At 47.0% G+C, this 14,485-nt stretch overlaps 1 protein-coding gene across 1 annotated transcript; it reads right to left on the bottom strand.

Annotated features, from left to right (window-relative positions):
* Positions 1–10,707: 10,707 nt before the first annotated feature.
* Positions 10,708–13,856, bottom strand: LOC109742450 (uncharacterized). The gene is made up of 11 exons (XM_020301530.1): positions 13,329–13,856; positions 13,075–13,230; positions 12,771–12,983; positions 12,465–12,686; positions 12,041–12,376; positions 11,786–11,962; positions 11,467–11,667; positions 11,257–11,385; positions 11,069–11,154; positions 10,910–10,985; positions 10,708–10,824 (listed from the first exon to the last, which is right to left on the bottom strand). The coding sequence occupies exons 1-11, from the start codon at positions 13,854–13,856 to the stop codon at positions 10,708–10,710; spliced, it is 2,241 nt and encodes a 746-aa protein (XP_020157119.1).
* Between the last annotated feature and the right edge of the window lie 629 nt (positions 13,857–14,485).

The following is a 14,485-nucleotide window of genomic DNA, read 5'->3' as shown; positions in this document are numbered from 1 at the left end:
ACAGAGTCTACAAGAATAAAAATTGCGTAGTAGACATCAGACTTCCAGCGCACAAATTAATATCATATTTGGTCCCAACACAAATACATGGTTATAGGCATTAAGACCTCATACATGTACCTATTTTTATTATAAGTGTTTGAATCACTATTTGCTTGCTTGATCTGGTCAAAAGCTGGAATTGACACTTTAACATAAGCTTGCTAGAGACCATCGCTTCAAGGGAATCCTTCTCCCGTGGGTTCGATAACCCAGGGTCACCTCTGGGAAAACAGGTGCATGATACACTTTTCTGTTCAATTACCGGGTCACTAAAAGGAGGTATCAGATGCCACCATGTGCTCTGACTCCATGATAACTGGTTTCACCGACTACACCTCGGAGTAGTCAACCTAGATAGGTTGACGTTGGTTTTGTGATATAGTTATGTAGCTGCTGGTGTGGACTTGGATTGCCACTTGTGATGCTTTTGGGTATATGAGTGATGAAAGCTTACGTGGATTATGTATCATGTGTTATTTTAACCTTGCATTCCTTTCTGGACACCTTTTCCCTTTCTTTGTAGATGAAGTGATATGCGATGTACTGAGGTAGGTGTCTAGGAGTCTACGATTCATGGTCTGCAGCAATGAACAAGTGCTTCATTACCCAGGAAGCTCCCATGACTCGTTCCATAATAGAGAGGAGACAAAGAATCATTACAATCAGTATGTGCTTGACCAGAAGAGATACACTGAATTAGGCAATGGTGCATGCCAGAAACGGCTTATCGGGTTGAGTTGATTGAAGAACTTGATAATTCTCTTTCAGTTCGCCCTAATTATGGTGTTGCTTTTACCATGTGATCACATGTGTAGACATACATTGGTCACTTTGTTGTTTAGTAAGTAGGCAGTTGTGTTAAACAACTACGTTGTGATTTCATATGAAGCTTGTGTGAACTACATATCTCTACTCCTAATGAAGTAGTTGGTAGGATTGCGTTCAGATTTTTTTTCGTCCCACCACTTTCGTCCGGTTTTCTTTCAACTGATTTTTTCCCGTCACCCCCACCCCTTTTCTAGGGGTTTATTTTCCTCTCCAATCTTTCCTTGTAAACCAACACTTTTCTAAGGTACAAAAGATCACATATCTAACTTTCCTAACTTATTTAAATCAACCGATTTCTTCCATCAATGCAATTTACTTTAGGAAATAAAATAATGAATTTAAGGAAACAAATAATGGTATTTAAGAAAAAATCCGATTGACTACTTAACCTCATGGTGGCCAGCCTGTGGATGTTGCGGCATGGCGGGCGAGGCACGATGCGGCCCGGGCACGCGTCTGAGATCCCAGGCAGCCACTCGATGATCTCTCCTCTTCTCCACAGCTGAGAAGGTCTCAGGGCCGAGGACAGAGGATCCAGCTATAGTGAGGCCGGCGGCAGCGAGATTGTCACCATGGGCAAGTAGGTATGCGACCGGATCTCAAGATGGAGGTGGCGGCGCTTGTGAACGGCGGCAAGGACAGCTTCTTCACCATGATGTGGTGCCTCGACTAAAATCACAAGGCCACACAATCCATCAATCCTCCGGCCACTCAGTATGTTCCCCTATTTTTCTGAGCTCCTGCTAAAGTATGGAAGCCATAGTTTCAGTACGCCTGACTGCTTGTTGATGTGTGTATGTGTTTCATGTGTTTGCCGCCACAGCTGAGCGTGTGTGGGCGTTGTGCCGCTGCCGCTGCTTCTCCCTCACCCTCACGCCGCTCGCCCGCTCCCGATGCGGTCTTCCTCTGTAGCGCCGCCCCATGCCACGGATGCCCTTGCCGGCTGCAACCTCCCCGATCCTTCTCTCCATGCGTTGCCGCCTAACACGCCGCCTCCCCACAGTCTCCACCAGCACTGCGACGTGCGTGGCCTCCGCACGCGCCCGTCGCATCCCCTCCAAATCCGGCCGCCGTCAAGGTCGTATCCATAGGTCTGCTCGCATGGAGGGCCGCCAGATGCAGCTGATGCCGGCTTGTCCTAGCCAACGGGGTCCTGCTCATGGCATGGGGATTATAAATTGCTTGTTGCCTCTACTTGGGGCGCATATGCGCTCTCCACTGTCCAGGGTGGCACGGACGTCTTCTTCATGTTTAGGTATTGTCGCTTCTTGTTTTCCTACCGTGTGAAATAGTCGCAGTGTATTAGTGGTTGTATATCCAGTAGAAAATTATAGCATCTTTGTATTTTAATTTCCCTGGATGTTACTCAAATTATTTGTAGGTGTTGGTACATAATATTGCGATGGTTTTGAAGGTACCAGTCGTGTTCAATGGAGCAGTACGACTCTTGAAACATCCGGAGAGTCCCCCCCCCCCCCCCTCCCCCTCCCCCGCGTCGCCTCCCCGAGCGGGGTGACCGGGGGCTCTCGTCGCCCCTCCCAGCCCTCCCCTCCCCCTCCTTCCCTTCCGCCGCCGTCGGCCTGGGCCACCGGGCCTTGACTGCGTGGTGCCGGCGGCGGCGGCCCCGGCCTTTCCCCCCCGCATGGCGCCTCGGCTCGGGCGGACGGCGGCCGACGGGGGTGCTCCTCGGCGACAATGGATCCGGCGGCAGCGCGGCTCCCTGGGCGGCGGAGTGCTGGGTGGCGTGCGGGTGGTGGCGCGGCCGCTTGGCGGCGGGGCGGCGCGGTGGCTCGCGGCGGGCCTCCCCGGCCCAGATCTGGGCCCTTTTGGGCTCGATCTGGGTATGGGCGGGCCTGGCCCGGTCTGCTTGCGGCGTCTCCGGCGGGTCGGGGGTGTGACTCGTGCTGGGGGTGGTGGCGACGGTGGCTCGCCTTCTGCAGCGCGGCGACGGGGGCTTCGCGAGCCCGTTTCGGGCTCGGCTGGGCCGGGGGTGGCCCGGTTTGCCCCTGTGCTGCGTCCGGCCGGATCCCGCCGGGGGCGGTGGAGGATGTCCCCTCCCGCGAGGCTGCTGATGTTGCCGCTCCTGGTTCCTGGTTGCGTCGTCTTGTTTCCGTCGGTCCCGTTTCGTTTGCCATGGTGAGACAGCGATGGAGACTCCTCAACCGTGGTGGCGCAAGTTGGTGGGCGGTGTGTTTGGTGGCACGGGATGGATCGTCTGGGGTCGTGGTTGGTGGGTGGTCGGGAGAAATCCTTGTCGGCAGGGCCGGCACCGACGCGGTGACGCCCGTGGGCGCCGCCATGCCTTCCTGAAGGGCGTCGGACATACCCCTTCCACCTCACCCCTCGCGTATCGGGGGAAACCCTAGGACATGTCTGGGCAACAGCGTCTTCATCGTCGCGATCCTTCTTGAAGGTGTTGTTTGGTATGCGGCGGTCCGGAGTGCTAGGAGCATGGTGGAATTTTCCGGTGGGCGTGGCGGTTGCGGGTCCTCATCGTTTTCGTTGATCCGCCGTTGTTGGCATTATTTTCTCTTCAGTTCCTTTTTCGTTTCTTTTGGGCTTGCTTGTGCTGAGGCCCCAGCAAGTGTATCGTGAGGTCGTTGCTTTATAATATAAAGCGGGGGGCAACCCTTTTTCGGTAAACATCCCGAGAGCAACAAACAACTCGCCGCGACGGACCTTAAGATTTTCCAATTACAGTACCCAGGCACATTTATTTCATCACGGTTATTGAATAAATAGCCACACAATTGTAGCATATGCTCCCATCTTTGCCACATTTATTTAGTTGCAAGAGCAAGACTCACATGTTAATGCTTTCCATATCTGCGATTGCTGAGCCCTGCTCCAGTGCCCCCCACCCTAACCTAATTTCGGAGGGGTATTTTTGTCCCCGCGAATTTGTTTTTTTCCTGGCCCGCCGTAGCCCAGATCCAAGCCCTGTCTAGCCCTGTATAACCCAGACCGTATATGTACAGTACCCTGGTTCGAAAAAAAACATCACACGACCCCACGTCCATGTAAGACCTGCCGAATCCAATCATTCACGCAGCTCCATCAATCTCGCGAGCATTGACGCAGCTCCATAAGTCACGTAGTAGATCTCCAGCGGCGGCTATCTCGTCGCTAGCGATCTCGTCGGACAGCGGGCGCGGCAACGTCGTAAATCTCCAATGAGCGCGCACAGGTACCGCATCCCGCGTCCCTACTCTAGTCTCGCTCGCGGCAACATCGAACTGCCGCCGCCAGTGGTAGTGGTTAACCTAGCGGGGCGGGTAACCTAGCTACCCGGCGGCGCATGCGATCGTGGATCTTGTTCCGGTAGTGCTGCTCCTCGTGATCTGGGTTCACGTAGCGTCGGTTGCCGTCGGCTGTACGCACCACCAGTATCGTTATTTGATGTGGCGGCTAACCTAGGTATCCGGCGGCAGAGGTAATCACAGATCTAGCTAGGTTTTGAGATCGTGCAGTTCCTCGCGATTGAAAGTGATCACGACGGTTGTCGTGGCCATCTTCCTTACTAAGTTTGGCAGATCTGAACGGCCTCGGTTGGGGTTGTTTACATAACATCCGTGATCGTGTGCTATGTGTTGTATATTTCATCATTGATAATGTTTGCACATGTGATGATACATATTATTGGTTGTAGGAAATGGCGGACAAGGAGTTAACTGATATCATGGTAGACATGGAGTTTGAAGAACTGATGAAAGACTGGATAGAAGATTGGTCAGATGATGAAAATTCAGATCATGGAGATCGGTCAGAGAATGGGAACGAATGGGACAATCTTAATGTGAGTGGCATTGTCATGTTGTAATTTTTTGGTGACATCCGACAACATTAAATATTTGTGTTGAAAATTTATAGATCGATGAGCTTGATGATGATCAGGAAAACAACTCGGAGCTCTCGAATGAAGATTACATTAGTCAGGTACGGAAGTGAAAATTTTTGTTGGCATGCAAATTGAATTTCTTCTGGAATATTATATGATAAGTAATTATGTATTTGTGTTGTATTTTTCAGTTCATTTCTGAATGTCATAATGCGTACGACTATTACGGTGAATCCGACGCGGAGACAGGCCTTAACGACGAATCATTAGATGCACCTAATTCTGGGGAGTCCCAGTCGTCGGTCACCATGAGTGAGGTATGTGTGTAATCAATGTTCTATGGACGTAATGTTAAACCATAGAAAACTGTTTTCATGGCTGTTGGTTTGATTGTGTAGGTGACACAAGATGATGGGGCAAAGAATGTCCAAGATACTGCCAGTGCAGATGATAAGAGGGAAATGTTCATGCAGATAAGGGAAATGACCTTTACGTCTCACGATGCCGCGTATGATTTCTACAACAGCTATGCTAGAGATAATGGTTTCAGCATTAGAAAGAGTAAGGTCAAGTATAGCAAAACCGAGTCACATCATATGCGTTATAGGCGGTTTGTTTGTTCCAGACAAGGGAAACGTGACAGCAGGTTGCTAACCGAGGAAGGACACAGCCGTAGGCTCAGAGCCGAGACACGTTGCTTTTGCAAAGCGCACCTGACCGTCAAGCTTGACCAAAAGCGTGGGGTTTGGTATGTTGGAAGTTTTGAGGACAAGCATAGCCATATGTTGGCAGGACCGGACGAGGTACCTTTTCTTTGGTCCCACAGAAAAATCAAAGAGTACCAGAAGCATGAGATAATGTCCATGGGAGCTGCAGGGATTAGAATTCACAACATGATGGATTGCTTCATCAGCAAACATGTATGGTACGGCGGTGTTGGTTTTACCAGGCGTGAAATATACAACCTTTGCGCCAGGGAGAAGAGGAAGCTGCTTTCAAAAGGGGATGCTGCCACAGCCATAGGCATCATGGCCGGTAGGAAACAGAGGGATCCTAGCTTCTTTTTCGAGTACAAGCTGGATAAGGAAGGACATTTGAATAGGATGTTCTTGTGCGACTCCCAGTCTCGTCATGACTATGAGGACAGCGGCGACGTGCTTGTATTTGACAGCACGTACAAGATGAACCGCTATGGTATGCCATTCATACCTTTTGTTGGTCTTAACAATCACCGGAAGACCACTGTTTTTGGTTGTGCCATAGTTTCGGACGAGACCGAAGAGACATACGTGTGGCTTCTGCAGACTTTTTTGAGGTCCATGTGTCAAAAGATGCCTAAGAGTGTTATCACAGACGCCGACGCTGCGATGATCAAGGCAATTCGCGAAGTCTTGCCAGACGTGTGGCACCGTATATGTACGTGGCATATAGAAAAAAATATGAAGATTCACCTTAGTCACAAGTCCTTGAAGGAGTTCCGAACTCTTCTGTACTACAGCACGTCCACGGGCACGTTTGAGGAGAGATGGCACGCATTTTCCAAAAGATGGCAGTCGAAAAAAACGGTAACATGGTTGAGATGGATGTATAAGAAGAGGAGACTGTGGGCCGCGGCTTATCTAACAGAGGGGTTTTGGCTTGCATGAAAAGCAAACAGCGGAGTGAAAGCCTGAACTCATGCCTTCAGCTCCACCTAGACGGTGAAATGACCCTGGTGGATATGATTTTGCATTATGAGAACGCCGTTGTGCGTATCCGTGAAAACGAGGCACGAGATGACTGCACGGCCTCACAGAGTTTACCGGTGCCAGTTACTAGCTCGAGGGAACTTGAGATAGCTGCTTCTCACATCTTCACTCCAGCAAACTTCTATATGTTGCAAGATGATCTTAGAAAAATTGGCGGCATGGAGATTGTAGAAATTAAGCTGGGAGACGGATCACAGCAGTACATCGTGGCCTGGAAAACCGGAAGCGCCGTTTTTGGGTGGAGTATACACCAGTAAATTCTGCAGAAACTATAAGGTGCAGCTGCAGAAGAATGATTTGAAAGGGTCTACCTTGCAAGCACATATTCCATGTACTGAAGCACTTGAACATATCTGAAATACCAAAGTGTTTAGTTCTTGTTCGGTTCACAAAAGAAGCAAGGTTGGGACTGCCCGCGAGGCGCACAAGCGATCTGTTGGGATTTGGTTGGACTGGGGCCGGGGAAAGATTGAAATATAGCCAGGTCAGTGTGTTAGCGTCAGAAGCTATGCATGCGGCATGCAAACACCCTGCTTTGTGGGATCAGTTACAGGAGAGTTTGAAGGCTGTGATAGCTAAGAGTCATGAGTATGATCTGCTACAGGAAAATTTGATCAAGCAAAAAAATGACATCAGTAAAGGTGCAGTTGAATATGTGGACGATGGTGAAGGCAACATGATTGCGGTTAAAGATCCCATGAAAGTGTCAAGCAAAGGTGCAACAAAGGTAGATGACAGCCACCCTGTCTCGAAAAATGGTAGACCACTCTCTTTTGATGAGTTGAAAACCCGGTGTGGCGCTTGCAAAGAGCTAGGACACACTAGACGTAGCAAGAAATGCAAACTAAATCAGAAGTAAGTGTTTGTATGCATTGTGGATTATTAAATTTTTTATCATTCATTAACTTAGCTTCTCTTTTATCATGTGCAGTAAAGTGGAGAAGGAAGAAGAGTAGAACGCTTACTTCAATTATTTACTGTGTTAATCGGGCGGCTCATACTCTGGCTAAGGTAGCTGTAGGCGATAGTGTTTCTTTGGTTTGGAGGCTTTCGCCCCCTGGTTGTATCCTTACTGTATTAGCAGACGAGATCCGAGACTTTGTTTAAATAAAGTAAGATGTTTCCCTCCCCACGTCCTAAATGCCATTAAATAAGTAACTGTACCACTCTCCTCCCCACGACGCACTCACCCACCTCCCACGGGCGGCGGTTCGAACTCCCCTCTTATCCCCACCTACAGTAGATCGAGAAAACCGTCGCCGGCGACCGCTGCAGCTGCCTCCATGGAGAGAAGCCTCGGCTGGCAGAGAGCGATGATGGAGCTCGCCGGCGATGACGAGGGGTGCCGCGCGCAGTTGACGGAGGTGTGTGGTTGGTTCCCTAGCACGGAGATGTTGGTCAACCACGCGCGTGGCCTCGTCAAAGTCCTCACCGACGCCGAGAAGAAGCGTGCCTTCCCCTGCGGCCGCGGCGTCCCGCCGGCTCTCCTCCTCGTGTGGGCGATGCGAGAGGCCACGCTGAGCGACTCCCCTGTTCAGCGCGGAAGGTGGTGGATGTACCGCTCCACCACCATGACGCTGCGGCCAGATCCAGCACGCGTCGAGTCAGTGGCGGAGCGCGTCGACGTCGAGCTCGCTCTCCCTGCGCCCGTCAGCCCGGACTACCAGGTCCGCCACGTGCCGAAGCCAGTCCTGCCGTTGGGCTCTGACGTCGTGGAGGACGACGTGGTGGAGGTACTGGTCATCCCTAATGACCATGAGGAGGACGAGGAGGACGCCGTCCAGATGGTAGCGCCGGTCGCCGTCGAGGGTGGCAAGACAATGCCCATCGACGTCGAGCTCCTTCCCCTCCTCCGTGACATAGTGAAGGTGGAAGAAGAGGAGGTGGCTCAGGATCAGGTGGCTCAAGATCAGGTGGCGCAGCTGTCGAACAGGACAGCGGTCAAGAAGAAGGCTTCTCCGTGTGTGGTGCGCCGCTCACGCCGCCTCAAATTTCTGAAGAAGTGAAGATGGGCACAGTTGCTGAAGGAGGAGGAAGCTGCTGGTTATCTTTAGTTAGGTATGCTGTTATATGTTTCAGCATATAAGTTAACATTATTTGGGTTTGATGTTTGTTAGGTATGCTTTTATATGTAAGCATATAAGTTATGCAATCGGTACGGTTTGGTCGGGTTCTTTGTGGCTGAAGAACTGAATATCTACTGCTCACCCTAAGTGTCAAGTTCAGTTAAATTTCAGAATATTGAATATGTACTGTTGCTTTGCTTCAGTGTTGCATCAAAGGTGTAGGTGCTGCTAGATGTTGCTCCTATGTTGCAATAAGACAATGAACTCGGCTGCTGCATAAATCAGTAGTGTTGCTAGGTGATGTGCCCATGTGCATCACTTACAAAATAGAGAACATGCCAAAAGTGCATTGTCTGCCAAATATAGAACATGAAAAAAGTGCATTGTCTGCCAAATATAGAACATGCCAAAAGTGCATTGTCTACCAATCATGATGGCCCCATGTTATTTATGATGCAATCTCTGTTACACTTTGACCATAAACTGAATAGCAAATAATTCACCAGCATTTCATCATGTCAATTACAATGATGTCAATAAGTTTATGAACAATCTACTTGCTAACTATGACAGCAATCATAATGGCAAGCAGGCCAAGATACAGAAGACCTCCAAATCCTAAAATCCTATCCCTATAGAGAAATATTTCCTTGTGCATCTTAACCATTTCCCTCTTTTCTTTCTCATTCCTTTTAATTTCAGCTTCATATTCTGTAATCTTAGTCTCCAGTTTCTTGTTCTTCATGGCAAGATACTTAATGACTGACTTTGCTTTGCTATCCCACTCCCCATCAACCCATTCAACATACTCAGAAGTGATATCATCCTAAATAAATCATGAGCAATTCAAGTCAATTTATAACTGAACTTGTCACTGCAATCGTTAAACACTGAAGTTTTTTGCAGCTTGACCGCAATAGCGGTACTAGTTTGAAGATCATGCTCAGTAGACTAACCACAAACACACATCCCACGAATGCGCTGCCAAAATTGTCTGCATCTATGCAGACACGGCCACCAGGAGTTTCCTGATGACCATATTGATGGAGCTTGTCATGGCCACATGTCATGAATTGTGGGCGATAATGCTGGGATGTAAAGAACAACGGTAAAGAACTTACCTTTTTGCCACCAAAGTGTAGCACTGAAGAAACCCTAGCCGTGGGTTCTCCCGGCCCGCCGCCGCCCACGAAACCCCCATCCCATGTTCCACTCGATCCGCCGCTACTGCCTCCTGTGCCACTGAATCCGCCCCACCTGCTTCCAGGACCCAGGGTTCGACCTAACTTGCGGTCGCCACCGCTCTTCTCGCCGCCGCCGCCGCCGCCCGACGCCCAGCTCGCTGTCATGCTTTCGCCGTCGAGATTTGGAGGCGCAAATGGAGAGAGAGGGCTAGGGATTTGGAAAGGGAAATGAGAAAAGGGGAAAGATTGATGTGAACCTGGCAAAATGGGCTGGTGTAGCATTGCCGGCACGATAGGCCGCCTATGGGGCCTCTCACATGGTTAGATGGGCCGTGCCTGGCATCATGGTGAGTACAGAAAAAGTTAATTATACATACAATGAAAAAATGACGGGTTTGTAAAACAAAATAGAAAAACATGATGCCTGATAACACGCGATAGAGCCAACAAGCTGACATGACTAATTTTCATCTGTGTAATATTACGTTTTGCCTCGATATATTTACTTAGCTAACATGACTACTTTTCATAATCATGTGATGAGGGGAATTACCAGGAGATTATGCAAGATGATGACATGCATATAGCTAAGGCTAAGCTTGGTAGAGTTTTAAAAAAAAGTAAAGAATGTGAAATTTTTTATATGAAACTTAGGAGAGCAGTTGAAGAGAAAAAATAGAATGCGAATACTATTAATGTGAAAAATACAATTATAAAAAATTGGAGAACGAGAAAAATATTAAGCGAGAACAATTGATAAGTGAAGCCAAAACTTTATTGGTACAACCAAATTGTCTTCTCTAAGCAAATTGTATGACCGAATTGTCTGGTACGAGCGAATTGTCTGACAGACACATACACATGTATGTGTCCCAATATTCGAGATGCCCTGTTTATTACATAAAAATGATAGAAACCCTAAGATAATCATGCCGTCGAAACCTTCGACCGGACTAAATCCAAACCACTAAAACTTGAATCTTGCATGCCGCATGAATTCTTCAGGCGCGCCTTTTCCTTGCGATTTCGCGAATTTTGTTCTTCACACACTCCATCGTGTTCGAAGGTGACATAATCAACTCGGCGACGAAACGTCTTCTCCTTGCGTCAACGGTGGCCTGCAAAAAATGACATAAAGGTTACATGAACCGAAGTTGCTACACGACCATACTAGCTAGTCTACAAACGTAAATAATAGCATACCTGTGAAAAATCGCGGGTCATTCGGGCCCCGTCCCAATGTTCTAGACATTCTGTGACAAAAAGTCCACAAGAGCTCCTGGTACATATGCAAACATTAGCGGTGGGCAATACGAACATGTGTGTTGTTGTTTGAATGTGCATGATGTCCTATTAACTCACCCATCCTCTTGCTGGGGCATGTCATACTCCTTGATAGGCCACTTACTTACGTTCGGATATTTCCCTTGTGTAATAAGATTTGCTACCTGCATATCGTGTGCTATAGCCATTCGCTATAAAGAGGATAGTGTTAAAGACGAATAATAAACAACATGTAAGACCAATGGTACAAATGTTGGTTATATTACCAGTGCTTTGACAGTCTTTTCTGTCAGGTCCAGAGGATAGAGTGAATCGAGAACTTGGAATTCTTTCTTGATCAAGTGCATGACCACGGTCATCCAGTGGGCATTGTCGATATTCAACGCGATATACGTCTACAGTGCAAAAAACCAGTGTGGATCAAACGAAATACTTGATGAAATGTCCTGTAGTGAAGAATTACAAACATAACGTACCTTATCACGCACAGTATACTCTTTCGTGACTCTATTAACTGCTCCAGCTTTAGACAGAGCACTATCCATGTTGCAGCTCGACGGCAATGGATCATCTCGTGCGATAGCACAATCTACAAGGAATTTGGACCTCCACGCTGGACAGAGGTAACGATCATGACCAACGCGCAGCTCCAAATGTCCCATATAAGCATCAATAACCTTCATAGAATATCAGGGCATTACATGTTGAAAGTTGAGACATAGATTATTGAGAATTTTAATAACAGGACATGCAAGTAGTACTTACATCGTCCGACTACCATCTGTGAGTTAGTACCGGTCGAATCCTTTCGGAAGTCAGAGATATGCCACGCCATTCACTGTAGTAAACTTTCTTCCCCTTATTCTTCTCGGTGCTAGCAGCTAACTCGAAAAATGAAACAGCTGCATCAATTATTTCCGGCGTCAACTCATCTGCCACAACCTCCGGCTCATGATTTTTCAGAAAAGAGAGCTGCATGAAATAATATGAACGTCAACAATGGTGATCATATGCATTCGTAGTATATAACAAATTAAGAATGTTAGTTACGATACCTCTACTAGCAGTAGTAGTACCGGAGGGTTTCTGACCACGGTTGGTACGCCTGCTGGGCTTGTCAAGTGCGTAGGGGGATTCAAATTTCTTAGGAACAGTCCGCTTGCGCTTACCGGACATAACTTCCTCATCCTTATCGATTGTTGCACCCTTTCTTCCATTCGCCTTAGCCATGAACTTGCTGCCAGAAGATGGACAAATGTCTATGTCCGATGAAGGTGCTTGAGTAGAAGTACCAACGACCCAAGGGTTTTCGGGTGTAGCGCCACATTCATCATTACGCTTAATAGGTGAAGCTTCCTTGTGTCCATTCATCTTCGGTGGGGTTTTCTGTTTGGCAAACAAAATCGTGTGAACATTTCAGCACGTAAATAAATTAAAGGAGAAAATTATAGACAGAAATATATATACATAGTACCTTAGGTACGCTTTTATGGTTGGGAACCGCTTCATCAGGCTGCGTCATGTCAATGACAGGCTCTCCGCATGAGTCTATGTCATCCTTGTACACGAATTCCTTCTTTTCATATGGACCGTTCTCGAACAAATCCAGTTCTTCATCCACATCATTGTCCGCGGATGGCACGGCAGCAGCCGGCTTGTACATGACACCTGATTTGTTCAACTTCTCCAACAACCTCTGCAATAGAAATATAAATTTAGTAATGCTTGCATCGTTTAAAACAGCAAACATACTGTAAACTAGAAAGTTAGGGTGTGAGACCTCAGCAACTTGATCAGGGATTTGCCTCATCTGGGTGTGTATGAAGTCCATGCACTGCTTCATTAGAAGCTCCATCAAATCTTCCGACATTGGGGCTGTCGTCGACTTCCTTGCGTTTCCATTTGCAGGCTTGGTTTTTGGCTTCATGGTAGGCGCATTATTTGGAATTTTGGACTCCTGCGCCCTATACTCTTGGGTGATATTATTTTCGATCTGCATGCGATATTGAACTACATGTGTTGAATAAAACATATATATTAATAAGTTACAAAACATTTAAGAAAGACAGAACACAATGACTTACCTTGACGTTACCACAGCCGCGCCCATTATCATAGTCGAACCGGTCTCTCCTAGTGGCTGCACCTTCTGTCCAATTCCTCATAAGAGGTTGTATGGACAAGTTGGGATTATAGGCGCATTCGCCTTCGACAGGTTGCACCTTCTCTGAGTACAAGTACTACAAAAAAAATTAAGGATTTAGAGTTAGTACAATACATCACATAAAATTGCAATGATATAATAATTGACATTATGCAACAGGTCTCATATGTGTACCTGCAACAGAGCCAAATTGCCTTTCGGCCATTGGCGGAGGTGTTTGCCTTTCTTGACTATACGAAGGCAATCAAGGAGAACACGCAGGGTGAACGCATTCCAGTTAATCTTTGAAATACGTTTCACATCATCGACCAAAGCGTAGTACTGCTTTGGCACAATCTTGCTCGACATGGGAGCAATAATTGTTCCTAACAGGACAAGGACTACTTTCCGAAGGAAATCGTCGTCGGTGGCTTTACTTTTAATTATGTCCTCAATGAGATTATCTATCACTATGTTTTCTGATGTCTTAGTGAGAAATTGTGGCGGCACCCACTCCTTGAAGTCCTCGCCTTCTTCAGTCAGAATGTCCGAAGCGGACAGTCCTTGGTTCTCGAGGTTAAAGATGCACTCGACGTCGACCGCACCGAGAGTCACCTCCCCAACCTGCTCTTGTATAATGAATCTGGCCGTGCTGGCCTGAAAATTCTCAATCATATACCTAATCAGTAGGGTACGCATCTTAATAGATGGTATCTGCAGCATGCTCCGCAATGTTGTATCAGGCACTCTAGCGCGTTGACCGCTCGATAGAGCGGCAACAAGCTTGCACCATTTTTCTACGGCGCATACTATTTCTCCATTCAGCTCGTCCATCTTGTTGAAAGAAAATATATAACTTCGTGACATTACCAAACACTAATGCAAAAATAACAATAGACATGCAAAAATATAAAACTTTCTGGCAGTAGCTAACACTAATGCAAATATAAAAACTAGCACCATGTATACTGCAACATGCAGCCAAGTGTGTGCTCATATGAGGCAATAAAAAAATAACTACAATTGGTAATTGAATTTACTTGCATGTGATCAAGTTCTTTGAGTATCATATAAATTATGTAGTCAATAAATCTAATATGGTAAACTGTTACTAATTCGTCTGGTTGTCTCATTAACAGGGTGACAAATTGATCAGTTGTAAATAACTACAGTCTATAGCAATGGTACCTATTTGAGGTTCATCAACATCTAATGCTTATAACTCTTTAATGTTCTATGTGCACAATAATATAATTGGATCGTGTGACAAAAATATAATTGGATCATGTGACAAAAAATCTATTGCATCATGCTTCTCGAGAAACAACATCTAATTCTACCATGCTATGAAA

The sequence above is a fragment of the Aegilops tauschii genome, chromosome 1, assembly GCF_002575655.3.
Source record: "Aegilops tauschii subsp. strangulata cultivar AL8/78 chromosome 1, Aet v6.0, whole genome shotgun sequence".
NCBI classification, from domain to species: Eukaryota; Viridiplantae; Streptophyta; class Magnoliopsida; order Poales; family Poaceae; genus Aegilops; species Aegilops tauschii.
The sequence above is the reverse complement of the archived record's forward strand: the minus strand, read 5'-3'. Positions and strand labels throughout refer to the sequence as shown.